At 54.7% G+C, this 26983-nt stretch overlaps 1 protein-coding gene across 4 annotated transcripts; it reads right to left on the reverse strand.

The window, feature by feature from the left end:
* PKN1 (protein kinase N1) lies at positions 1–25666 on the reverse strand. 4 transcript variants are annotated; one of them, XM_069477314.1, is made up of 23 exons: positions 25429–25587; positions 20096–20386; positions 18275–18287; positions 17609–17760; positions 15238–15373; positions 11556–11701; positions 10885–11098; positions 9959–10153; positions 7770–7879; positions 7529–7672; positions 5999–6074; positions 5764–5905; positions 5581–5674; positions 3685–3764; positions 3531–3606; positions 3345–3436; positions 2064–2240; positions 1754–1816; positions 1558–1634; positions 1224–1366; positions 806–913; positions 629–709; positions 1–287 (listed from the first exon to the last, which is right to left on the reverse strand). In XM_069477314.1, exons 1-23 carry the CDS (start codon positions 25447–25449, stop codon positions 84–86), a joined length of 2835 nt encoding a protein of 944 aa, XP_069333415.1. In that variant the 5' UTR covers positions 25450–25587; the 3' UTR covers positions 1–83. The 4 variants fall into 4 exon arrangements, with proteins under 4 accessions (XP_069333415.1, XP_069333398.1, XP_069333408.1 ...); XM_069477297.1 differs by lacking the exon at positions 18275–18287 and having other exon boundaries at positions 20086–20386; positions 25429–25666; XM_069477307.1 differs by lacking the exon at positions 18275–18287 and having other exon boundaries at positions 5785–5905; positions 20086–20386.
* Between the last annotated feature and the right edge of the window lie 1317 nt (positions 25667–26983).

Genomic DNA, 26983 nt, shown 5'->3' on the forward strand with positions numbered 1-26983 from the left:
TGCACGGAAGGGGCAAACCCCCAAGGCCTTTTTAAAAACTAAGAGCTCTCAGGCAGCGGGGGCCGGGCAAGGGGGGTGGGGGGCTAGCAGCCCCCGGCCACGAAGTCGAAGTCCCGGAAGGCCGCCTGCTCCGCAGCCGTGAGGGGCCTGGCTTCGCGGGGCGGGCTCAGCGTGGGGGCCTCCCCTGTGAACTCTTCGTCGAAGTTGCTGACGTCGGTGCGGCCCGACAGCGTGGGCACGAAGGGCGGCGGCAGGCGCCGGGCCAGCAGTGTGTCCCAGCCCAGCGTCTGGGGAGTGGGTGCAGGGCAAGGGTCAGCCTGGGAGGCTCAGGGGGTGCATGCCTCACAAGAGAGAGGAAAAGAGGGGTGCAGGGGACTGGGGGCTCTGGAAGGATCCCGGGTGGGAGGCTGGGCTCGTGCACAGGGCAACCTGAAGCGGGGATGTAGGGTTTCAATGCGGTGGGAAGGGGGCGATGGTGGGGGTTGGGGTGGATGAGGAGGGAGGGGGAAGGAAATGGTACCAAGAGGACAGGACAGTGTTGGAGGTGGAGTGACTAGGTCTTGGAGGGGGCGATGGCCGGGTCCTGGGGGATCAGCAGGCCCTTAGGGTGGAGGGAAGGAAGGCTTACCCTGAAGAAGGGTTGCTTTTTCACATCTTCGGCATCTCTCTCGCTGGACCCCAACCTCCGCTCGGGATTCCTCCGTAGCAGCTGGAAGGAGGGAACACAGCGTCAGGATCTGCGTGTCCCTTTCTGGGCCCTGGAGCCCCTCCCCAGGCCCAGCCCACCTTGGTAGGGGGTCCTCACCCTTCGCATGATGCCTATGGCTTCTGCAGACAGAAAGCGTGGGTAGCGGACTTCATCGTTCACGATGCTGTCGAAGACCTCCTCCTCGTCGTCCCCTGGGAATGGGGACTGGGCACAGGGAGTGCCGGGGTGAATCGGGCCCCTCCTCTGGCCACTTCACTCCCAGCCCCAAGCGGAGCCCTTGGCTCCAGCTTCCTCTGCACGCTGCATGTTGTCAATGGTGCTGGCTTACGTGGGACAGTTAAGTATCCCATTTTATAGATGCGGAAACTGAGGCCAGGGCCGTGAAGCCAACGGCCCCCAGTTACACAGCAGGTGGCAGGGGCAGATTTGGATCCCACCCTGGGCACACGCAGGTTCCAGTGGGATCCGAGGAACACACAGGATGTGTGTGTCATGGGGCAGCCTGGGGCCTCACCTCGCCGACCAACATCTCGTAGAGCAGCACGCCCAGCCCCCACCAGTCCACAGCCCGTGTGTACGACGTGTCGGTCAGCACCTCGGGTGCCAGGAACTCCGGGGTCCCACAGAATGTGCTCGTCCGGTCCCCATAGCCCATCCCTGGAGGCAGCAAGGCCGCATGAGGTTATGGGAGCAGGAGGAGTCCGCTCAGCCCAGCTTGGGGTAGTCTACACGTGGGCTGCCACGTCCAAGAGTGGGTGGGGGTGACGCCAAGTAGGGTTAGGACTCCATTCCTTCTCTGCTCCTATGTCTAACGGACAGACACCGGCCGCTCAGATTCAGCCCCTTACCCTCCTTGCAGAGGCCAAAGTCTGCGATCTTGACGTAGCCTTCCGTGTCCAGAAGCAAATTGTCCAACTTCAGGTCCCTGCAGGGTATCGGGGGGTGGGAGAGCGGGATGTAAAGAGGGGTGAGTGGGGGCGTCTAGGCCCCGCCGGAAACCCCTGCCCCTGCCGCAGCGGGTGGAGCATGCACGTGCGCACCCACCTGTAGACAATCTTGTGTTCGTGGAGAAACTGCAGCCCCAGCACCACGCAGGCCGAATAAAAGCTATGGAGAAACAGGCTGGGGTGAGGGTCCTGGGCCACCCAGCAAGGGGGAGGGGCACAGAAGCCTGGCTCCCGCATCCTCTAGAGCTCCCCAGTCCCTCAAAGCTCCAGGAAGCTGGGGGAGGCGGGACCCGAGGGTAGAGGCTGAGGGGGCTGCCAGCCTCGCAGGGCCACGGCGTCCTGTGTGTGCTGGGGCAGGAGGCAGGGGCCTGGGCCGGGAGCGGGGGCGGGGGGCGGGGGACGCTCACATGGCACGGGGCTCAGAGAACACGTCACTGTGGATGTGCAGCATCAGGTCCCCACCAGCCGAGTACTCCATCACGAAGCACACGTGCTCTGCTGTCTGGAAACAGCCGAAGAGGTTCACCAGGAAGGGGTGTCCTGCCTTGGTTACCGCCGCCAAGATCCGCTTCTCACACATCAGGCTGGGCAGGGCAGGGCAGGGCAGGGCAGGGGGGTAGAGGTCAGAGACTAGCTGCCCGCTGCCCCTGATTCCTATGCTCCCCAGAGTCCTCAGTCCACAGATATTTTGCTGAGGGCCTCACATTGCTGTGTGACTTTGAGCAAGTTGCTTAATATCTCTGAGCCTTGCAGCCTCATCTGCTAAACAGGCCCCCAGAATCTACCCACCATCCTAATAACAGCCCCTCGACTTCTCTTGCTGGAACTGCCAGGGGTGGGCATGAGACCCAAGCCAATCAGAGCAGCCTCTCTCTCTGGCCAGAGACTGGTTCAGGGATGGGCAAGCCAAGCCCTACTGATTTCCACTGGGATTATTAAGGAAGAAGTGTTAAAGCTGTTGAATGAGCCTGAAGCTACTAGGGCGGGGGGCATCTCTGTCCCCACAAGAGCCCACACCGAGGAAAGCAGAAACCGAGAAATGTCATGTGAGCACTGGATACAGCCATACCTGAAAGCAGAACTCCCCTAGACTTTTCTGATCCAGACCAATAAATTCCTTTGCTTGTTTAAGCCTTTCTGAGTTGGATTCCTGATTATCAAAAGGATGTTGGGAAGCCCAGGGACAATCTCAGTGCCTCTACCAAGTGTTTACAGGGGTCACACTCTGTGCAAAGTGCTTCAGATGCCTCCTCTCCTTTAATCCACTCAACACCCCTGCAATGAAGGCATTATTACTCGCCTTTCACAGAGCAGGAGCCTGAGGTTTCGAACCCAGGGCCTGACCCCACAGCAGAGGCAGTGTAGTGGCGCCATGAAGGATACAGGCTTCAGAGCTTGAGACCTTAAGTTCAAATCCCGGACCTGCTGCTTACTGGCTGTGTGACCCTGGGCAAATTGCTTAACATCTCTGTGCCATCACAGAATGGAGACAATAACAGCATTTACCTTATAGGGCAGCTGGGGGAACAAATGAATAACTGCTTTCTGAGAACTGTTATCTGAGTACAAGGCTAGTGTCAGTGACGATTAGGAGTCACTCTCCCTGCATCTCCGAGGAGGGACTACCCTGTCTCTCATTCCCCCAAAGAGAAAGCAGAGGTCCCCAGAGGGCTGGAGCAGGTCCCTACCTCTCCACCTCGTCTCGAGCCACAATGTCCCCTTTCTTCAAAGCCTTGATGGCGAACAGCTCCCCGCTAGACCGGAATTCGGAGAGCAGCACCTGGAACCACAGGGAAGCGAGGTGGTCTTAGCGGCTGGCCCCGGTCCCGGGGGTCTGGACTCCGAGCCCCCCAACCGCTCGCCCTCCACCTCACCTTCCCAAAGTGACCCCGGCCCAGCACCGCCAGGAACTTGAAATCCTCGAGGGTCAGGGGTGACTTCCTCAGAGGGCTGTGGGAGAGAGGACACTGGTGGGGCTGGGGGCACTGGGCAGGGATGGTGAGTGGGGGTCTAGGGGAGGGGTGTCACCTGCACAGGGCGGGGCCTAGGGTCTCCTGGGTCTCCGAAGACAGCTCGGGAGTGGTGGTAGTTTCCCGGATCGGGGAACTCTGCAGCAGGGAGAAAAGGCCAGAGTAAGGGGAGTGAGGGATGCCCCCCAAACCAACATAGTCTCCAAGGCCCCACACAATCTGCCCCTTCAGCAATCTGTCCTCTCCTCTCTTCCCGTGTGCCCTCACTCACTCCCCTCTGGCCATACTCTCCCCCTTCCTATGCACAGAACACACCAGGCACATTCCTACCCCAGGACCTTTGCACGGCTGTGCCGTCTTCCCGGACTCTTCCTCTCACATACACTGGTACGGCTCCTCCCTCTTCCTTACTCAAATGTCACCTTCCCAGGTTGTTAGCTGACCACCGTGTTAACTAAGAGAACACCTCAAGGAGGACCTTTATGATGATCCACTTCCACTTAATGAATAGTAAATATTTTCTCTTCCTTATGTATGATGTTCTTTTTGTTTGTTTGTCTTTTTTTTTAGACAGAGTCTCGCTCTGTTGCCCAGGCTAGAGTGCCGTGGCATCAGCCTAGCTCACAGCAACCTCAGACTCCTGGGCTCAAGCGATCCTCCTGCCTCAGCCTTCTGAGTAGCTGGGATGTATGATGTTCTTGATAGCATTTTCTTTTCTCTACCTCACTTTATCATAAGAATACAGCATATAATACACATAATGAATAAATTATGTGGTAACTGGCTGTTTATTCCGGTCAACAGTAGGCTATTAGCAGTTCAGTTCTGAGAGAGTCAAAATTACATGGATTTTCAACTACATGGGGGTCGGCACCCCTAACCTCTGTGTTGTTCAAGGGTCAACTGTACTTATCTATGTATTGGTATTAGCTTTAATTTTTTATACCACAAGCACATATAACTGAAAAAAAAATCAAAATTAATTTTTGTTTTCAAGACAGGGTCTTTTGGGAATGAGAGTGGATCATTAGGAATTAAAAAAAAAAAAAAAAAAAAAGCTGGGCATGGTGGCGCACGCCTGCAGTCCCAGCTACTCAGGCTGAGGCAGGAGGATCACCTGAGCCCAGGAGTTTGAGGCTGCTGTGAGCTAGGCTGACGCCACTGCACTGCAGCCCGGGCAACAGAGTGAGACTCTGTCTCAAAAAAAAAAAAAAAAAGAAAAAGAAAAGAAAAGACAGGGTCTTGCTGCCTGGGGTTGGCAAATGCTGGCCGGTGGGCCAGACTGTTTTTGTACAGTCTTTGAGAGCTAACAGTGGCTTTTACATTTTTTAATTGTTGGGGAAAAAAATCAAAAAAAGGAGTATTTTGTCACCTATAATTGTTCTCTGGTGTTCAAACTTCAGTGGTTCGAACTTGCATTGGTTTTGTTCGAGCCAATGAGGTTTTACTGGAACACAGACAAGCCCCTTCGTGTGTGTGTCACCGGCAGCTGCTCTGAGACCATGCCGCAGACAGGGACTATCTGGGCCTTAACAGAAAAAGTGTGCCGACCTCTGACCCGGATCAAGATGAAGAACATTTCCATCACCCGGGCAAGCTCCCTGTGTCTCCCTCCTTTCGGTAACCCTTGCTGAGAGAACGCCGCAATCTTGACTTCCATCGTCAGCATTCGTCTTAGACGTGCTCCTCTTACGGGGTGGTGCACTGAGGCCTGGAGAGCTGAGGCTCAGAGCCAGGCGTCGGCAGGGCAGGGATGGGGACCCAGGCGGGCTGCTCCTGGGCTCGTGTTTTTAACCAGGATTAGAGAACTGGGCCCTGTTTCTGCTGGAGACACGCTGTGCAACCCCAAGGAAGTTCCTGGTGGTCTCTGAGCCAGGAGCGAGACCCCTGATGCTACCTAAACCTAGGCCAGGCTTAGAGGCAGAGAGGACGGAGGTTGGGGAGGGCTGCTCACCGGGCTGGATGGGCTGGAAGGAGGGTTCACAGGGCTCTTCTGGGGTGAGCTGTCTGAGTCAGTCCCGAGGTTTAGCTTCTCCACCGATATGTCACTGCAGAGAGGGGAGGAACGTGTGTCTGGGACCCAGCACCCCAGGAGGCAGTAAGAGGCAGCTGGCACCTGCAGGCCCTCCCTCCTTACCCCGCAGGCCGGGGCTCAGACCTTGGAGAAGCCCCGGGACTGAAGGTGACTGTCGTTGTTGCGTTCGGGATGAGCCTCCGAAGCAGCCGCACCCACGTGGCAACGTCGATGTTCATCTGCCTGGCACGCTGAAACGCCTTCCCTAGGGGCACGGGGCAGGTGTCACCCTCCGTGACACTCCCAGGACCCCTGGCCTCACCCCCTGGAGGGGCGGGCCTGGAAAAATCCCCCTCACCTTGCTGCTTGGAGAAGATTTTCTTCTGCCGTCGGAGCCGAGGGATCCTCTCGATGACAGGGTTGCGGAAGGTGACCTGGAGGGAGGAAGCCCTTAGGAGCACAGGTGTGCACACCCAAGTTGTCTTCGAGGTTCTGAACACTATGACATTGAACCCCAGAGTAGCACGTGACACAGGAAAGGGTCATAAAACGAACACTCCTCCTCAAGTGCCATGTTGGAAAGCAAGAAGCAAGTGACTGGACCAGCCTCCAGAGGGGGGAGGGGCCGGACCCAACAAGAGCGACCTGCAACTCCAGCAACCACATCCTGCACCCCCCAGTACCCTGAGTGCCCAAGCGTGGTCGCAGACCAGCATCACCTGGGAACCTGCTAGACAGACATACACATTCTCAGGCCCCCCTCGCCCTAATGAACCAGAAACATCAGGGACTGAGGCCCAGCACTCTGTCTCAACAAGCCCCCCAGGTGATTCTGGTGCCCGCCCACAAAAGGAAACCATGGGTCTAGCTTAATTCTCCCAACTCGAACACAACTTTTTTTTTTCTTTTTAAGAGACAGGGTCTTGCTCTGTCCCCCTGGCTAGAGTGCAGTGGCGTCATCATAACTCACTGCAGCCTCTCGAACACCCGGGCTCAAGCGATCCTCCTGCCTCAGCCTCCCAAGTAGCTGGGACTACAGGTGCGTGCCACCATGCTCAGCTTATTTTTTAAAAATTATTTTGTGTAGCAATGGGGTCTTGCTACTGGCCAGGCTGGTCTTGAACTCCTGGACTCAAGTGATCCTCCCACCTCAGCCTCCCAAGCAGCTGGGACTACAGGCTCAAGCCTCCAACACAACTTTTAGAAGGTGCTGAAATCACAGAATTGCAGTGTCTGATATGGTTGCCACACGTGGCAAGTTAAATTGGTTAAAATTTAAGTAAAATTAAAACTTTGGTTCCCTGGTCACACTGGCTACACTTCAGATATAAAACATTTGCATGTACAATAGGATTCAACTACTGTGGGCTCATCAACAACAGAACAGTAGAAAGTTCTATCGGATGGTGCTTTTGTAGAGGCATAAGAACAAAACAAAATGCTGTGAGTAAACCTTGAAGGCGAGTAGCAATGTTTCAGAATTTGCCCCTTGGGCCACCCACGACCATCCTCTACTTGGTTTGGGACAGTTTTCCTAAAACAACAACAACAATTTCACTGCCCCACCATCTGAAGTCAACTCTCTTCCCTCTTCCTTTCTTTCAGTGGTCCTTGATTATCAGATCATGTAAGAATTTCTGCACGGGGGCCAGGCTCTGTGGCTCACACCTCTAATCCTAGCACTCTGAGAGGCCAAGGCGGGAGGATCCCCTGAGGTCGGGAGTTTGAGACCAGCCTGAGCAAGAATCTTACATCCTGTCACTGATGTAATTAGATGTACTTTTCTAACAAGGTTCACACACCAATCAAAAAGGTATCTTCCCCTTCTGGAAAACTGGGAGCAGGGAAGGCAGGAAGCATTATCTCAGGGTCAGGGGTTGGGCTGTACCTCAGCCACCAGGCAGCCCTGGGGTTCCATGTCCAGCTGCACCTCGTGCCTCTCATTGTCCAAGAAATCCTCCAACTTCAGGAATTTGAGGGCGCACAGGCCCCGCTGGTCCCGCCAGAACACAGCCAACTCCAGTTCCCGTGCCTTGGGGGGAAGGAAGATGGCCTTCACTTGGGGTGCCTGAGGCCCAGAACTCCTCCTCCTCCTCCTCTAAGCCCTGTGGTCCCCCAACACAGCTCACCCTCTCCAGCTCCAGGGTGAAGCTCTGGTCCCAAGCGTTGAGGCCACATGGCTTCCAGGACGTCTGGCCCACCACTGTGTTATCCAGCTTAAGCACGGTGCTAACCTCACCTGAAATGGGGAGTTTAAGGGGCGTTCATCAGAAAATGGTGGGGAGAGGTCTCCAGTATCTTTTAAAGAAATCCTCCCCTCCATAACATTCTGCCAATGTAAAGTTTTGCCTTTGATGTTTAAAGTCACTAATCCAATTGATTTTTTTTCTGTATGGTGTGAGGTAGGGATCCAAGTTCACTTTTATTCCATATGGAAGTTCCAGCAATATACTCCCAAGGACTGACCTTAGAAAAATGCATGCAGGTGTACATTAGCATATGCATATGTATGATGCTTACATAATGGCCCAAATTAGAAACAGCCTACTGACCATTAAAGGAAAATTAATATATAAACCATGATACAGTCTTAGTAGCTGAAGTATCAATTTGCTGATATTCAACTTAAAAAAAGGCAATTTGACATGGCTCAGACTAACACAATGGATTATTAAACAGGAATCAATACGAATCCTGTGGCATTGCACACCAATATGAACGAGTCTCCCAAAACAATACTGAAAGAAGCCAGTACACAGAGTACATTTTGTAAGAGTCCATCTATATAAAGTTCAAATACCAGGCAAAATGATACCATATTGTTTGACATGCATACATGGATGGTAAAAACTACAAAGAAAAGCCAGGAAACCATAAAAGGCAGGACAGTAGCCAAGTCTACGACAGAGGAAGGGGCTAGAGTTGGGGAAGGGGCTTCCAGAGAGTTCGCAATATCCTATTTCTTAACCTGGGTGGTGGTAACATGGGTAGTTGCTTTATTGTTAATCTTTTCCTATACTCACTTTTTTGTACATATGTATTAGTTTTTTTTTAAATTACGGTAAAATACACCTAACATAAAATTTGCCACCATAATCATTTTTAAGCGTACAGTTCAATGACATTACATACATTCACACTGCTGTGCAACCAGCACCACCATGCACCTCCAGAACTCTTCTCGTCTCACAAAGCTGAAACTCTGTCCCGTTAAACAATAACTCCCCGTTCCCCCTCCTCCTAGCCCTTGGCACCCACCACTCTACTTTCTGTCTCTATGAATCTGCCTACTCCAGGGACCTCATGTGAGTGAAATCACACAGTATTTGTCTTTTTGTGAGTAGTTTATATCATTTAGCATAATGTCCTCAAGGTTCATCCAGACTGCAGCATGTGACAGGATTTCCTGCCTTTTTAAAACTGAATAATATTCCATTGTTTGGCTATTACATTTTGTTTATCCATTCATCTGCTGGTGGACACTGCGGTTGCTTCCATCTTTGGCTACTGTGAACAATGCTATGAACACATATATACAAATATCTCTTTGAGATTCTTTTTGTTTTTTGGTTTTTTTTTTTTTAAGACAGAGTTTCACTCTGTTGCCCTGAGTATAGTGCCGTGGCATGATCACAGCTCACTGTAACCTCAAACTCCTGGGCTCAAGCCATCCTCCTCCCTCAGCCTCCCAAGTAGCTGGGACTACAAGCATGCACCACCACACCCTACCAATTTTTCTATTTTTAGTAGAGACGGGATCTCACTCTTGTTCAGGCTGGTCTCAAACTCCTGACCTCAAGTGATCCTCCCGCCTCAGCCTCCCAGAGTGCTGGGATTACAGGCGTGAGCCACTATGCCCAGCCAAGACTATGCTTTTACCTTTCTAAAATTTTTTCTATCACTAATTTTTAAATTGACAAACAAAAATTATATACATGTATCATGTACAACATGTTGTTTTGAAATACGTATACACTGTGGGATTGCTGAGACCCTGTTTTTAATTCTTTTGGGTACATGCCCAGAAGTGGACTCGCTCGATATTATTTTTGAGGAAGCACCACAATGCTTTGTGTAGTGAATGTACCATTTCACATTTCCACCAACAGCGCACAAAGGTTCCAATTTCTCCACATCCTCACCAGCACTTGTTATTTTCTGTTTTTAGTTTAGTTTTGTTTTTGATAGCCATCCTCCTGATGAGTGTGATGTATTTGTTTCTTAAAGTATTACAAATATGGGGCATCCCAGGATCCCCCACCCTATCCCACCCCACCCCACCCCACCCCTCCCCTCAGGGCCCACGATGTCTACTCACTGGTATTCTCCGCTTCTGCTTTGAGGCTGCTCCGGCCACTGAGGCTCCCACTTCGGCTGTAAAGGCCTCGGGCTGGGCGGCTCAGAAAAGGGGTGCGGCTGTCTGGGGTCCCAGGTCCCCCCACTGAGGGCGAAGGGTTCCAGGGGATGGTCTCTGGGAGGTCCCTGCAGCCCACCACTCGAACCACCAGGGTCCCTGCAGGAGAGGAAGATTCAGCAGGGGGCCACATCACGGGTAGGCTGGGGGGAACATGGGGAGCACAGGGGGAGGGGCCTGCAGGTAGAAGCACACTCAGAAACAGCCATGGTACAAGTGGGAGCCAGAGAGGGACAGCCAAGGTGGGACAGGGGGTCTGATGCAGGGATGTCTGTGCCTGGATGTACAAATATGAGACAGATGGTTTTGGGTGGGGTGGGGTGGTCAGGAGGAGCTCTGGGTGCTCGGGTTTAGGGACAGAAGAGAAATTCAGGGCAGAGGCCGGGGGGCCAGGCAAGGAGGAACAAGGTAGGACTAGGGAGGCCAGGGTAGGATTTGGTGGGCTGATTTGAGGTCTGAGACAGCCTAGGGGTCTGGGGGGCTGGTCTGGAGGGGTAGGAGCTGAGGGCTCTAAGCAAGATATGCTGGCTGGCCTAGAGGGGGGCAGTCAGAGGTTTCAGGCTGCAGATTCTGAGAACGAGGTGGGGCTGGGGGACTGTGGCTGGAGGAAACAGTCAGGACCAGGTGGGGAGGAGCGGGAAAAGTGAAGAGGAACAGAGATGGGGACAAGATCCCAGAATAAGCAGGAGAAATGGGGGAAAGTCTGAGGCTCACGGGGCTATCTACTGGAGACGGGAGGGAACGGTGGGATGGGAGCCCAGGGCCGGGCAGAGTGGAGATCCGGATCCGGGGTCTCAGGGCTGCGAGGGAGGGGCCGGTCCGAGGCCCACCTGTGAGCGGCGCGGGCTTGCAGAGGGTGCTGTAGTGCGTGGCGGGGAAGGGCCCCGCGAGGCGAGCACTGAAGGCGGCGGACGAGGCTGCAGCGAGCTCTTCGCGCAGCAGGCGCCCCTTGGGGTGGTCGGCAGGCAGCTCCCCCAGCCTGCGCTCCAGGGCCTCCCTCAGCAGCCCCAGCTTCTGGTTGGACTCCGTCAATTTCTCCTGGGCCTGCAGGGCGCAGGGAGGGGATGAGGGGCGGGGCTGGCCTTGCCCCTCCCCACCCCCATGCTAACCTCAAACCAACTTAGGCTCCTCCCCGGTGTCCTGAAAACTAGGCCTCGCCCCCTGCCCAGGCCCCACCCCTCGCTGAGGTCCATCCCTCGCCGAGACCCCGCCCCCTCGCTGAGGCCCCACCCCTCACTGAGGACCATCCCTCGCCGAGACCCCGCCCCCTCGCTGAGGCCCCCACCCTCACAGTAGCACTGTTCCCGGTGTAGGCCCTATCCCCAGTTAAAGTACCGCCCTGCTGAGGCCCCGCCCTTCACAGTGGCCCCGCCTGGCAGAGGCAAGGCCCCAGGTCAAGGCCCCACCCCTCGGTGAGGCCCCACCCCTCACAGGGCCTGTTCCTTGTCAAGGCCCCGCCCCTCACATAAGCCCCGCCCCACACCAAGGCCCCGCCCCTCACCTCTCCGACTGCCTTGCGGTCCGGGGCCTTGGCCGCACTGAGCAGGCGCAGCACGTTCTTGGCGCCCTCGGCCACCGCGTGCTCCACTCGGAAGTGGTGCCGCAGCTCCTCAATGCGCAGCTCCACAGCCCCCAGGTCCGGACCCCCTGTAAGCATGGCATATGGGGCACTGAGGCTAGCCTGCAGCCCACCCCCACCAACCTGGTCCCAGACACGCGGCCATCCACAGAAGCAGGCCATAGATACACCATCACCAAGATTTATCACACTTCTCCCAAGGGGCCGTCACAGTGACACTGTCACACTGCCACTCAACACCCAAGGAGTGACAGTGTCCCTCTTACACAGGGACAGTCTAAGCAATGATATAGAGGCATACTATCAAGCCAGGCTTAAGGATAGACAAGTTGTCACAGTCCCTCTTCATTCCCAGGGATTAGCACCGGGACAGCCTCCGGCACACTGTGACCCACAGGGACAGTCACATTATCTTGATTCAGTCAATGTCACCCAAATACCATCACCTTTTTCACCCAGGGACTATAGCCCCCAGGGGCAGGGGCATAAATCATACTGTCATACACATGTTGACACACCTCACTCCCCACTGAACCGTTACTAGCACACAGTTACATTGTCAGCCATGCACAGCGACACCCATGGGCGTTTGGACAAACACAGAGATACAATCACACTGCCACACAGATGGCGTCAGCCACAGGGACACTATTAGGGACTGAATGTGTCCCCCAAATTCACATATTGAAGCCTTTAATCCCCAAAGCGATGGTATTTGGAGATGGGGCTTTTGGGAGATGATTAGGGTTAGATGAGGTCATTGGGCAGGGGGAGGCCTCATGATGGGATTAGTGCCTCATAAGAGGAAGAGGCTGGACATGGTGGGTCACGACTGTAATCCCAGGACTTTAGGAGGCAGAGGCAGGAGGACTGCTTGAGGCCAGGAGTTCAAGACCTACCTGGGCAACATATCGAGACCCTGTCCCTACGAAAAGTTTTTTTTAAAAATTAGCTGGGCATGGTGGTGTACACCTGTAGTCCCAGCTACCAGGAGGCTGAGGCAGGAGGATCACTTGAGCCCAAGAATTCGAGGCTGCAGTGAACTACTGTCATGCCACTGCCCTCCAGCCTGGACGACAGAGCAAAACCCTGTCTCAAAAAAAGAAGAAGATGATGATGAAGAGGAAGAGATAATAGAGTTCTCTCTCCACTGCGTGAGGACACAAGAGAGAAGGTTGCTGTCTGCAAGCCAGGTGGAGAGCCCTCACCAGGAATTAACTGCTGGCACCTCGATCCAGGACTGCCAGCCTCCAGAACCGTGAGAAAATAAATGTCTGTTGTTTAAGCCACTCACTCTGTGGGACTTTGTTATGGCAGCCTGAGCAGACTAAGACAGATACTGTTACACAGACATTGTCACACTGTCGCCCACAGGGATACAACAGCATTACCACTTTGTCACCAGTGTATGCACACTGTCACCTGCAGGCACAGGAACACATGCTCTGTCACAAAGATGCAGTCACACTGCCACACAGGGACACTGTCACATGGGTCAGGCTTTGTTGTCATACAGACACAGCCCTGTCACCTCAAGCACAGCACACCACCGCAAGGACAGAGGGACACAAAAGCCATTATTCCCAATCACAGGGTCGAAAAAAAGGATAGAACTAGACTAAGGCAAAAGTCCCAGGGTTCTAACTCCAGCCCAGAGAGAATCATAAGAACATAATTACACTAAGGCATAGGGGCAGGTGTAGAAATGCCACCACACTGTCACACAGGCAGGGCAGCGTCACTGACACCCACAGGCACAGGGAATCAATGTCATAGGAAAAAAGACTGGGTGTCACACCCAGTGTGAAGTCACAGGGACACAACCACAGCCCAATACAGGACTCAGCCACCCAACGGCTCAGGGAGAGGGACAAGGACATACTGTTACACACACGTAGGAAATTTGTCACCCATCAATCATACCTCTGTGGCTGTAGGTTCCTAGGACAATTTCACTATTTTATATAATGACCCCTACTCAGACCCTGGACCTTGGTCACAGAGAGTCACACTGTATCCACAGGTGTGTGGCACTCACCTAGATACCAACAAGGCTGACAGAGTTACAGGGACAACCTAGATATTCACCGCCATGTCATCTTACAAACACAGTCGCACCCTCATCCCTAGGCCTGCTGTCATACTATGCTTAGTCAGTCACTGGGACTTTTAGGGATAAAGTGACCCAGTCACCCGTGGTTGTAACACTACACAGAGGCAAAGGGACATGATCGTACCATCACACTTAGTCACTAAGAACCCCACATGGGTACCCACAGTACAGACACACAATCACACAGTTGCACTCACACACACCCCAAGACACACACGTTGTCCTCCAACTTACAAGCCTCACCAACAGCTGACACTGTGCTACTTCTCACAGTGACAAACTGTTATCTTTACTAGGGTACATATATAACTCCTGGTCCCCACAGTCAAAGTCACATTAATATTGACACGCATGGGTAGTATGGACACAGACAGCCCTGCACACAATGTACCACAGTCCTGTCACAAATTCAGGTTGACAATCTTAACATGTTCAGTTTCTGAGACGCCCCTAGTCATTCATAACATGGATGTAAACACGCACAGTTCTGCACACACGGGAGGCCACAGTGACAAGGGACAAGGTAACCATCTAGTCCAGAGGTTCACACGGTTTTTTTTTTCCTGTAAAGAGTTAAGACAGTAAATATTTTCTTTTGTTTTCTGTTTTGTTTTTTTTTTTTTTTTTTTTTTTTGAGACAGAGTCTCACTCTGTTGCCCCGGCTAGAGTGAGTGCCGTGGCGTCAGCCTAGCTCACAGCAACCTCAAACTCCTGGGCTCAAGCGATCCTACTGCCTCAGCCTCCCCAGTAGCTGGGACTACAGGCATGCAGCACCATGCCCAGCTAATTTTTTCTATATATATTTTTAGCTGTCCATATAATTTCTTTCTATTTTTAGTAGAGATGGGGTCTCGCTCTTGCTCAGGCTGGTCTCGAACTCCTGAGCTCAAACGATCCGCCCACCTCGGCCTCCCAGAGTGCTAGGATTACAGGCGTGAGCCACCGCGCCCGGCCTGTTTTGTTTTTTTTAAGAGACAGGGTCTTGCTCTGTTGCCCAGGCTGGAGTGCAGTGGCCCAATCACAGCTCACTGCAGCCTCCAACTCCTGGGCTCAAATGATGCTCCCGCCTCAGCCTCCTGAGTCGCTGGGACTACAGGCTCGTGCCACCACGCCTGGCTCAAGACAGTAAATATTTTCCACTTTATGGCCCACACAGGCTGTTGCCACTACTAGCTGTGTTATGACGGTGTACAAGCAGTCAGTGACTATAGTAAATGAATGGGCGTGGCAATGTGCCAATAAAACTTTACTTACAAGAAAAGACAGCAGGTGGATCTGGCCTGAGGGCTGTTTGCCAACACTTGATCTAGTCCAAACCTTGCCTGGGACAAATGGGAAACTGAGGCCCAGAGAGGATCACGAATGGGTTCCAGTCACATAGTGAGTCAGAGTACCCACCTCCCTGCCCCAGAAAAGGACCCTTTACAGGGCCAGAAACTGAGCCTGGAGAGGTGAGACGCAGGCCAGCCTGTCTCAGGGCGAGGCACTCACCTTGGGCCTCCTCTGGGGGCGCCTGGCTCTCCAGCTGGCCAGCCTGCAGGGCCCGGCGGAGCTGCATGCGGATGATGTCGATCTTGGTCTTACTGTCCTGCAGCATCTGCTGGGCTGTCAGCAGCAACTTCCGGTCCTGGAGGCAGAGACCAGCTGTTAGAGGAAGGCAGGGGTGCTGGGGGCTGGCCACCGGCGCTGCTGACCACACCACGCAGGTCCTGGGTGACTATGGGACAGAGTGTTTGTATGTTTGTTTCCGTGTGGGTTCTTCTATACATTCCTGGGTGTAGTGATGTAGTCCCTGGGTTTGAATCCTGGCTCTGTCACCAAACAGCTGTGTGACCTCAGGCAAGCCACTCAACCTCTCTGGATCTCAGTTTCCTCATCTGCAGAATGTCAGTGCTAACATCACTGACCCCCTCTGGACCGGCTAGTCTGTGCGTAGAGCTTGGAGCCCTGCCTGGCCTGGAGCAGGTGTCACACGCACACTAGCTGTTGGAATGGCGTGCACGTGGGTGAGAGGTCCCCACGGTCGAGGAGCCTCTGAGGGTGCCTGGGTGTTTGTGAACAGGATTCAAGATATGACTACATCTGGGAACTGTCCACAACCTTGTGTGTGTACAAGTGCCAAAAATCAGTTGTGGATTTTTTCTATCCACTTTGTGTGGGTTTTTTTTTTTCAAAGTGAAGCAGGGAAAGTACGTGCCGTGTTAACATTCGGATAAGACACTGCAAGACATTATGTCTTCTCTATGCATGTTCAGTGTTACCCCTACCGGGCAGAAATTGGTTCTTAGGGGGTGAAAAACTCTTATTCTTTTTGTGTACAATGCAGAGACATGCATAAAGAGATATATGGTTGATCTCTGTTTTAACATTTTTTTTTCTTTTTGTATTTTATTTTTTTATCTTCTTTGTGTGTGTGTGTGTGTTTGTGTGTTTTAACATTTCATGGGATGGTGTTCAAATACTTGTACACAGATGCTCGTAGCGGAACTACTCACAATAGCCAAAAGGTAGAAACCACCCAAATGTCCCTTATATAATAAAGGGATAAAGAAAATGTGGTACATCCATATAATAGGATATCATTCAGCCATAAAATGGAATGAAGTACTTATTCCTGCTGCAATGTGAACGAACCTCATAAACATTAAGCCGAGTGAAGAAGCCAGATACAAAAGCCCATGTGTATGTACGTGAAATGCCCAGAATAGGTAAATCCATAAAGAGAGAAAGCCGATTAGTGGTTTGTGGGGGAGGGAGAATGGGCGGCGACTGCTAATGGGTACGGGGCTTCCTTTCAGGGTGCTGAAATGCTCTGAAACTAGATGGAGGCGCCACAGTGCAAATGTACCAGATGCCACTGAATTGTGTGCTTGAACATGTTAACGTAGTATATTTTATGTTATAGGTATTTTACCACATTGGGTGATTAGGAAAAAAATGTCAGAAAAGGTTCCTTAGGGGAACAATAATGAAAAAAAGGTTGAGAAACAGCTAATCAGATCTATTTTTATTTGTTCAGCAAGTATATTTGTTAATATCAGCGCCTGTCATATGCCAGGCACACAGGCGCTGTGCCTCAGTTGGCGAGACCTAAGATGCAGTGTCACTGGGGCCAGAGTCCTCACCTCTTCACAGAGCTGAACCATCTGGTCCCCAAGGCTGCGCCACTGCGGAACCCCAGCCCCTGACATGGAAGTCACAGGAGCTGAGAGCTGTGGCATTCCCAGGAATCCTTGACCTGAGGTGGGCATTCCCAGAGCCACAGCTGTGCACACTGGATGGGGTGAGGATACCACGTGACCCTATCTACATGAAGTTCAAAACCCAGCAAAGTGAATCTGTGGTCCCCAATACCCAGACCGTCCCAGCCTCCCATGGGGGCAGCCGTAGGCAGCACCCTGTCCCCAAAGCCTGTGATCTGCACGGGTGCACACATCTGCAGTTGTGTGTGCCGGCACATGGGTGGATGAGTGCACTCGTGTGGGTGTGTACATGTTCGTGTGCACTGCACTGTGGGCGCATGTACAGATGTGGGTGCACGTACGTGTGTGTTTGTACATAAGCTGGTATGTGTCCAGATAACGGGTGCACATGTGGGTGGGTGTGTCTTACACACACTGATGGGTGTGTGCACGTGCAGGCATGCGCACATGCAGTAGGTGTGTACCTGTGGGCGTGTACACTGTGGGGTGGGTATGTGCACATACAGCGAGTGTGCACGTGTGGGTGGGCATGTACCTGTGCAGGTGGGTGTGTGCACACCCAGTGGGTGTGCATCTGTGGGTGTGTGTACAAGCGCAGGTGAGTGTACGCGTGCACAGGTGTGAGTACAGTGCGACATGTGCCCTCGGCGCTGCCCCACCTTGGTGCTGCCATTGCTGTAGGTCTGGATCATGTTCTCCGCACCCTGCTTCACCTTCAGCTCGATGGCCAGCTGCTTCTCCAGCCCCGCCACACGGCTCAGGTTGGTGGCCGAGCAGGCAGGGCCGCCTGCTCCAGGGGAGTGGGGGGCATCTGGAGGGGACGGGTGAGAGAGAATCACCATGGTTGTCACCTTGGTCTGCCCATTGCCCCAGGACCCAGGGGCAGCTGGGGGCCAGGAGACAGGAAGGCAGGGGTGCCAGGGCCCAGCGGGTCCACCCACCCTGCCCTCCCAGGGAAACCGCGCGGGGCTGGGACAGGATCCAGGATGAATGAGCGTGTGTGTGTCCTTTGCGACGGTGTGTGGGAGGCCCCCAACTTACATGGCTGTGTGTGAGCCACGAGTGTGGGAGCGGTTCCATCTGTGAACCATGGGGTGCGACTGTGTGAGACGACAGATGTTACAATGACTGAGATTCTGGGTGTTGGGGTGCACACGTTTCTGGCTGTTGGTACAACTGTGAGTGCAGATCTCCAGGTGTTCGTATGAGTGTGTTTGAGTCTCTGGGTGTTGGGACAAGCAGACTCATGTGCCTACGTGAGTCTCTGGAGGGCAGTGTGACTGTGGGGGGGGTGACCCTGTGCACACTGGATGGGGTGAGGATACCATGTGACCCTATCTACATGAAGTTCAAAACCAAGCAAAGTGAATCTGTGGTCCCCAATACCCAGACCGTCCCAGCCTCCCACGGGGGCAGCTGTGGGTGGCACCCTGTCCCCGAGTGCTGATGGTGTTGATGGTACAGAGATGACTGTGAGATTCTGGATGCTGGCTGCACTCTGTCCCCGAGTGCTGATGGGACGGCGCTGTGTCCAGTTGTGCACATGCTCACATGTCTGGAAGGGCCGGGTGTTGGTGTAAGTGCTGTTGCGTCTTCAGGCCTTGTCCGATTGTGAGTACAACTCTTTGCTGATGTGACTGTGCCTGTCAGGCTTGGGTGGCTGTGTGCGTGAATCTCTGGGGTTTGCTGTGATTTCTTGCAAGAGTGGCTGTTGTCTAGGTGTGTTTCTCTGGGTGTTGGGTGACAGGACATAAGCCTTTGGGTGTTGTCATGATGATGTGTGAGAGTCTCTGGGATTCATACGCTAGCGTCTAAGTCCTTGGGTGTTGTTTGGGTGCTGGTGTGACTGTGTGCCTTTCTCTGGGTACCCATGTGACAGTAAGTCACTGTAAGTCTTTCAGTGTTGCCCAGTGTTGGCATAACTGTGTGTCAGAGTCTTTGGTTGCAAGATGAAAACGTTCTAGAGATCTGTTGCACAACAATGTCAATATACTTAATACTACAGAACTGCATGCTTAGAAATGGTAAATTTGGTCACGCACGGTCATGCACACCTGTAATCCCAGCTACTCAGGAAGCTGAGGCAGGAAGATCTCTTGAGCCCAGGAGTCTGAGGCCGTAGTGCACAAAAATCACGCCTATGAATAGCCATTGCACTCCAGCCTGGGCAACATAGCGAGACCCCATCTCTTAGAGGAAAAAAAAAAGTTTGGCCGGGCGCGGTGGCTCACACCTGTAATCCTAGCACTCTGGGAGGCCGAAGCGGGTGGATCATTTGAGCTTAGGAGTTGGAGACCAGCCTGAGCAAGAGCGAGACCCCATCTCTATAAAAATAGAAAAAAATTATATGGACAATTAAAAATATATACAGAAAAAATTAGCCAGGCATGGTGGCACATGCCTGTAGTCCCAGTTACTTGGGAGGCTGAGGCAGGAGAATCACTTGAGCCCAGGAGTTTGAGGTTGCTGTGAGCTAGGCTGATGCAACGGCACTCTAGCCTGGGGAACAGAGTGAGACTCTGTCTCAAAAAAAAAGAGAAAGAAAGAAAGAAAGAAAGAAAAAAAAAAAGTTATATTTTATGTTATGTGTAGTTTTTATCCTAATTAAAAATTAAAAAACAGATAAAATTTTTAGAAATTAAAAAAAGAGTCTTTGGGTGCCATCTAGGTGTTGGTGTCATTGTGTGAGTCTTTGAGTATTTGAGTGATAGTCTCTCAGTATTTGTGTGACAGTGTGCACATCTTTGGGTAGTGTCTGGGTGTTGATGTAACTGTGTCTTTAGGTATTGTCATGGTGTGTAAGTCTTTGAGTATTATCTGGGGATTGTTTGTGTCTTTAGGTATTGTGATGTTGTGTACACTTTGGGTGTTGTCTAGGTATTGGTGTGACTGCGTCTTTAAGTATTGTGATGGTGTGTACATCTTGGGCGTTGTCCGGGTGATGGTATATAAGTCTTTGGGTGTTGTCCAGGTGTTGGTGTGGCTGTGTCTTTATGTGTTGTGATCGTGTGTGCATTTTGGGTGTTGTCTGAGTGTTGGTGGCTGTGTGGGTCTCAGTGTGTCCGTCCCTGAGGAACTGAGGCCCTGGGCAGTGGAACCCCTGGAGTCCTGCTCCCTGGGTGGGGGCCGGGCTCACCTTGGGTGGCAGCAGGGTCAGGCAGCACTACGTGGGCGTGCAGCTCCTGCAGCTGCTGGTGCAGCAGGTCAAGGCGGCGCGAGGAGCCGCGCAGCAGCAGCTCCACGGGGCCCAGGCTGCGGCCCAGGTCGGTGGTGGCCCGCCGCAGGTTCTCAGCACCCTCCTTCAGTTTCAGCTCCTTGCGGATCTCCCGGCGCAGCCGCTCCCGCTCCAGCTCCAGCTGCTGCTGCACCCCGGGGGCCGCCAGGTCCGCCCCTGCCAGGCCCAGCTGCTCCAGCAGGGACCAGCTGCGTGGCTCACTCTGCGGGGGACAGACAGGGTCAGGGGACTCCAGAGTGTAGACCTAGACCGCAGGTGGCCCGCCTGGCCCAGCCTCTGCCCCAGACTGGATCTCCTGAGATGGGTCCTGCTCTACCTCCTCTGACCCCCAAGACTGGGAGGTGAGACAAGGCCCTGCTCCTGCTTCCTGACTCCCCCAAACTGGCAGGTCCCTAGGTCAGGGACTTCTTCCTTCCCTGGCCCCTCAGACTAGGGGATCCCACAGGCATGACCCTGTCTCCCTTTGTCTATCTCTTATGTAGTGGGATTCTGGAGGGTAGGCCCTGTCACCCCATCACTGTGTTCCCCCACTAGGTTCTGTCTCCCTTCTGCTGCCCCCCAAACTAGTGCAGCCCCAAGGGAGGACTCCTCTTCTCTGCTGCTCCCTAAAACTTAGGGGGTCTCGAGGATAGGCCCCACTTTCCCTCTGATGCACCCTCAGACTGTGCCATCCCAAGGGCAGGCTCTACCTCTCCTCAGCTGCACCCCAAACTAGGGGATCCCAAAGGCAGGCCCTGTCTCCTCTTTGCTATACCCCCAAACTACGGGGTCCTGGGGAAGGCCTCATCTTCTCTCTTCCTGCCTTCTAAAACGGGGACCCTAAAGAACAGAGCCCCATCTCCTTCCTCCTCTGTCTCCCCAACCTGGGAGCCCTGAACAGCCCCAGATATTTTCATCCTCCAGAGAAGTAGGAGGCCAGCACCCCATCCCCTCTCCTCGGTCCCAAACTGAGAGCTACCCAGGGCAGGGCCTCCTGCCTGTGCCGCTTAGGGTCCCCTCTGCCCACCCCCACAGGGACCCCAGCCCCCACCTCCAGCTCCTGCTCCGAAGGGGGATCGGCCTCCGCCATCCTGGGTCCGGGCTGAGGGCCCCGCCCTCTTCCTGAACCTCAGCCCCACCAGGGCCTCTTGGCCGCTACTTCCTCTTTCCTGCCAGCTCCCAGCACCCCCTGCGCGGGGCCAGCTCTGGGGCTCAGGGGCATCTAGCGGACCCTGCCCTCAGCCCCACCTCCAGGGCCAAAGCTGCTCCTCCAGAGGAAACCCAGGGACAGCCCTGTTCCCTGTCCCGAGAGGATGACCAAGGTGTGTGTGGTATGCACACTCACATGCCCATCGTGTGTACGTGGTAAACAGGCTCCCACGAGGGTACACAAGCTCCAGTGGCTGACTTGGGCATGCACACACTTTCACATACATACGGGCATGTGCATGGAACACGGGCTCACGAGTGTGTGCACACTCCCACACCTGCAGGTATGTGCCTGGAACATGGGCGCCCAGGTGTGCACATTCCCATGCCTACTGAGAATACGCTTATTTGCAAACGGCCACGAGTGCATCTACGGGTCACTCTAGAACCTATACGATACACACTCCCACCTGCCCGCGTGGACCCGGCCCACATGCTCATGCATGTGCACATGCGCACACATGTATGCACACTCTTCAAGGCCCTCCGCGGCGTGCTCATGCTCCCATGGGTCTCCAGCCCTGCCACTACCTGCACATGTCCCTGTGGCCAGAACCTCCCGCCCACCCCGTGTCCCCAGCTTCCCCTTCAGGGTCAGAACAGCCAGTTCTGCAGAGGCAAGGTCCCCTTCCTGCAGACAGACCATCACAACTTCCTGCTTCCTCTCAGTCTAGCTGCCAACTATTGCTGACCATAGCTCAGAGGTCTAGGGTCCTGGCCAGCCCAGTGGCACCTCCCTGAGGCCAGCACCATTAGGAGACAGCACTGGGGTGGGTGGGAAAAGAATACCCCAAAACCAGCAGCCCACAAACCACTTGCTAAGCACATACCAGTGCTCTAGTACAACCACATATGCTCCTCAACTTACAATGGGGTTACACCCTGATAAACCCATCATAAGTGGAAAATATAACAAGTTGAAAACACATTTAATACGCCTAACCAGCTGGATATGGTGCCTCATGCATGTAATCCTAGCACTTTAGGAGATTGAGGCAGGAGGATCGCCTGAGACCAGGAGTTTGAGATCAGCCTGGGCAACATAGTGAGACCCCATTTCTACAAAAAAAAAACAAACAAACAAAACCAAAATACACCCAACCTACTGAACATGACAGCTTAGCCCAGCCTACCTTAAATGTGCTCAGAGGACTCACATTAGCTCACAGTTGGGCAAAGTCATCTAACACAAAGCCTATCTTATAATAAAGTTGAATATCTCATGTCATTTATTGAATAGCATACTGAAAGCAAAAAACAGAATGATTATATGGGTAGTCAAAGAACAGTTTCTACTGAATGGGTACCACTTTTGCACCATCATAAAAATTGAAAAATGTAAGTCAAACCATCCTAAGTCAGGGACCATCTGTATGAGCAATAGCAGTTACTGCAAACTTCATCCAGGTCAACTAATGCAACTCCATAACATGGGTGCTATTATCACCCTATTGTTAGGATGAGGGAGCTGAGGCCCAGAGTGGTCATGTAACTTGCTCCAAGGTCCCACAGCCAGCAGAAAGAAGGCAGGGCCCAGAATCCAAAATGTGGCTAGGAAATGCCCCATGTGCATTATTGACCTTAGCCGTGAGAATCTATTTCATAGACAAGGAAAGGCGTCTTCTGGCTCTTGACTGATCTTGGGAGCAGCTGTCCCCATGGAGTATTACCGCAGGTCAAGAGCATCACCCCCATCAACCTACCAATCCTAATACACCTCAGTAGCTGCTGTCATTCTCCCCACTTTACAGGTAAGGAAGAAACTGAGGCTCAGAGAGGTGACAGCAATTCTCAACGGAGGTGGGATTTCATCCCCACCCCTGGGGGCAATGTGGCAACATCGGGAGATATTTCTGGTTGTCATAACTGGGGGTGGCGAGGTGACATCTGTTAGATGGAGAGGCCAGGGATGCTGTTCAACACCCTGTAGTGCATGGGGCAGCCCCCACCACAAAGAATGATCCAGCCCCCAACCTCAGGACGCTCAAAGGCCCTGGGGTAAAGGCCGTGGGTGTGGATTTACACCCTGAGCTGCTGAACATGATGCTAATCAGGAACAATTTCACAGCAGCCCCGCCTCACAAATGCTGGCCAGGTCTCCATCTCTTCCGCCCCGTGAACATCCTATTAATCCCATTTTGCCCGTGACAGAATCAAGGTTCACAGAGACGAAGGCATTGGGCCCAGGGTGCACAGCAAGGAAGTGTCAGCACTGAGATTTAAACCTAGGCTCACCTGGTACCACCCTCACTCAGCCAGGCACCCCCCCTGTCCCCAGCAGGCAGAGCAGGTTACAGCCAGGAGCAGGGCCAGCTCAAATGGGGGAAGTCCAGGCAGGGAGGAGGAGCAGCCTCCCTCAGTCCCGCCTCCAGCAGCGGAGCCTGAGAATATGTAAAGCACAAAGGGAGGGAGGCTGGGCCTCCTGGGTCCTCCTCCTTTGGGTGACTCACTTCTACCCAGGGCCAAGGGGTCACCTGAGGGCCACAAGGCAAAGCCAGCAATCAGGGGCCTGGCCTGGCCTTGGGGAATCCCTGCTCCTCTGTTTCCCGCCATGGAGCAGGAGACCCCAGACCCGGAGGGCCTACCTCCCAGAATTCCCCTCTTCCCAGAGCAGCCAGGGACCTGGACCCCCACATCCGGAGATTTCAATGCCTTGGGCGTTTCCGGAATCTGGACAGGACATCCGTTTGCCGGACACAGAACAGACAGGCACACGTCGGGACAGACAGAGGGACAGGGCGGCAGGCCCAAGCAGCCATGAGAAAGGGATGACCAGGAGGGAGGAGGACAGTGGACAAGAGATGGAAAGGGCATGGTCCAGCCTGATTCCAGAAATCACAGCCTGCCTGGGTCATGTGTGGGCCACGCCAAGCGCATGCATGCGCTGGGAGGGGGGGTTCCCACACAGCCTGTCCTGGGCCGGGGGTGGAGGCAGGGACCCCAGCCCATCCCGGCCCCGAGGTCTGACCTTGTGTGATCGGCAACACCAGATACGCCCAGCTCCTCGGCAAGGCTGGCAGGCCATCAGCAGGGCTGGGGGTGGGGGTGGTCACAGGGGGTCATGGGGGGGGACACAGAAGGGACGGGACAGGTGCAGAAGGAGACAAGAACCCAGTTACACAACAACCACAGGACAATGGATTGGATGGTGAGATGCTAATGGGGACACCAGAGGCACCGACATGTCTCAGATTTGGGTCACCGAACCTAAGGAGGTTGGAGGTCGCCCTGGCCCTGCTTGTCACAGATGGGGAAGGTGAGTCCAAGACAATGATGCCCACCAGGTGGCACAGGAACAACCTGGCTGGGCAGCAAGCTGCTGCCAATCACGTGTGTCTGTGTGTTGCGGGGGTGACCCAGCCCTGCACTGCCACCCATGGCATAAAGGTAGGATTCCAGGGATGGGAGCATCCCTGACTTGCTGACCCGGACACCCGCCACCTGGGATATGGTTCTACCTGACAGCCTGGAGGATGGCAGTGGGGTTCCCAGTCCCCGACCTAATGAAGTGACTCGGGCACTTCCGCCAACAGGTGCCAATCTGGGTGGCGCCCAGACCATCATAAAGCTCAATCTAGAGGCGGAGGGTGGCTGGAGCTTTGTTGTGAGGGGGAGGGGCGCGGGCCGGGTGGCCGCCTCTCCTCCTGGGGCACCGCGCCAGACACCTGCCCAGGTGAAGCGGCACTTGCCAGGCACCCAACGCTGGGGAGGTGAATCAGTGGGGGCTGCGACAGGCACCAGGACGCATAGCCAGCCAGAGACACCCGAAGTCGAGCCTCCTCCGCCGCGCCCCCTCTAATTCTCGGGGAGGGGCCGAGTGTGGGGAGTGCGGCGGGGGCCTCCGGGACAGCCCTCTCCCCCTTGCAGCCCCATCCGTACCTCCACCTGCCAAGAAGGGGGCCGTGCTGGCTCCACGGTCCCGGCCCAAGGAGGGGGCGCCGGGCGCTCCGGAGGCCCCCGCCCTCGTCGCCCGCGTCCGGGAGGCCCGGCAGCGCGCGGGCCGGGGTCCCCGGCGCCATCGGGCCGCCCCGCAGCTACGGACGCAGGTGCGCCTACCTGCACGGCGTCGCTGGCCATGTCCTCCCGCCGCCCGCCGGGGGGTCCCCGCGCGGAGGGAGGGGCGGCGAGAGGAGCGCGCGTGCGCCCCGCGCCGGGCGGGGAGGGGGCGGGCGCGGCGCGACCCTCCCCGGCGCGCGGCCCGCTCCGGCCTGCTCCGCTCCGGCCCCGCCTGGCCAGGCCGCCGCGTCCGCGCGCCGCGCCCTCCGGCCCCAGCGGCCGACGGGCCCGGTCACGTGACCCCAGAGGTCGGCGCCCGGGGAGGGGGCGGGGCCCAGGGGGCGGGGCTCCCAGCGGCCCCCGGGGCTGCGGGGTCCCGCCTGCAGGCCCCCTCCCTGCGGGGAGCCGAGAGCACCCATCTGTTCCCCTTCTTGCCTCTTCCTGGGTCCCGCGACCACCGCACTCTACCGAGGGGTCCCCACTCGAGCAAGCGGGGCCCCGAAAAGAAGGATGAGCCCCGTTACAGCCGGGAGCAGCGGAGGCCTTGGTGCCTCCCGGGACCCCGCTAAAACCGAAAACAATAGTTAATTCCCCATGCATTTGCAAGCTCAGGCCGCCTGGACCCGTGGTCCCCCATTCAAGGGCTTAAAAGTTATCCCGTTGCCTGTAGACAAGCTCTGGGCGGATCTGGGTTCAAATCCCAGCGCTCCATGCCTTGAGGGAGCCCCAAATCTCAAAGAGCACCTCCTCTGCGAAATGGGAAAAAGGATGTGCCCGCCTCTTGGGTGTTGGTAAAATTAAATGAGGCAGTGCATGCCAAGTGTTGAGAACACACTGGGCTCTTAATAGATGTTAGCTGCTGTCATTTCGTTTCTTTCTTTCTTTCTTAACTGCTGTCATTTCGTTTCTTTCTTTCTTTCTTTCTTTTTTTTTTTTTTTTTTTTTTGAGACAGGGTCTGGCTCTGTTGCCCCAGCTGGAGTGCAGTGGTGTCATCACAGCTCACTGCAACCCCCAAAAGGGATCCTGCCTCAGCCTCCCGAGTAGCTAGGACTACAGGCGTGCATCACCACGCCCAGCTAATTTTTCTATTTTTTGTAGAGGTGGGGTCTCATTCCTGCTGAGGCTGGTCTTGAATTCCTGGGCTCAAACAATCCTCCCGCCTTGGCCTCCCAGAGTGCTGGGATTAAAGGCGGGAGCCACCACGCCCGCCCTGCTGTCACTTTTAATGTTATTATCATCATTGTTAAAAGGGATCACGACCCTAACTTAGCTCCTGACTCTGTTGGTCCTGTGAGCCTCAAGTTTTCCCGGCTGTATAATGGGGACCAGCCTCTTTTGGGGGGGCTACTGCATGCCGATGGCGCTCCGTAAATGCAGACACGTGCCCCACTGGAGGGTGGAGGCCTCTGCGGAATTTCTCTGGGGTCTCCGGAGCTTGCAGCTTGGTTCATGGCTGCGGTCGGACCCGTCGCTCCCTCGGAAACCTGGCGAGGGAGCCGAACCTCGGTCCCCGGGGCTCCCGGCGGGGAGCGCTCCCTGGCGGCCGCGCCTGCACCGTGGCGCCCTCCGGGACCCGCCAAAGCGCCGGGGGCTGCGGGGACCTTGGTTACGAAG

Source organism: Eulemur rufifrons, chromosome 2 (genome assembly GCF_041146395.1).
Source record: "Eulemur rufifrons isolate Redbay chromosome 2, OSU_ERuf_1, whole genome shotgun sequence".
NCBI classification, from domain to species: Eukaryota; Metazoa; Chordata; class Mammalia; order Primates; family Lemuridae; genus Eulemur; species Eulemur rufifrons.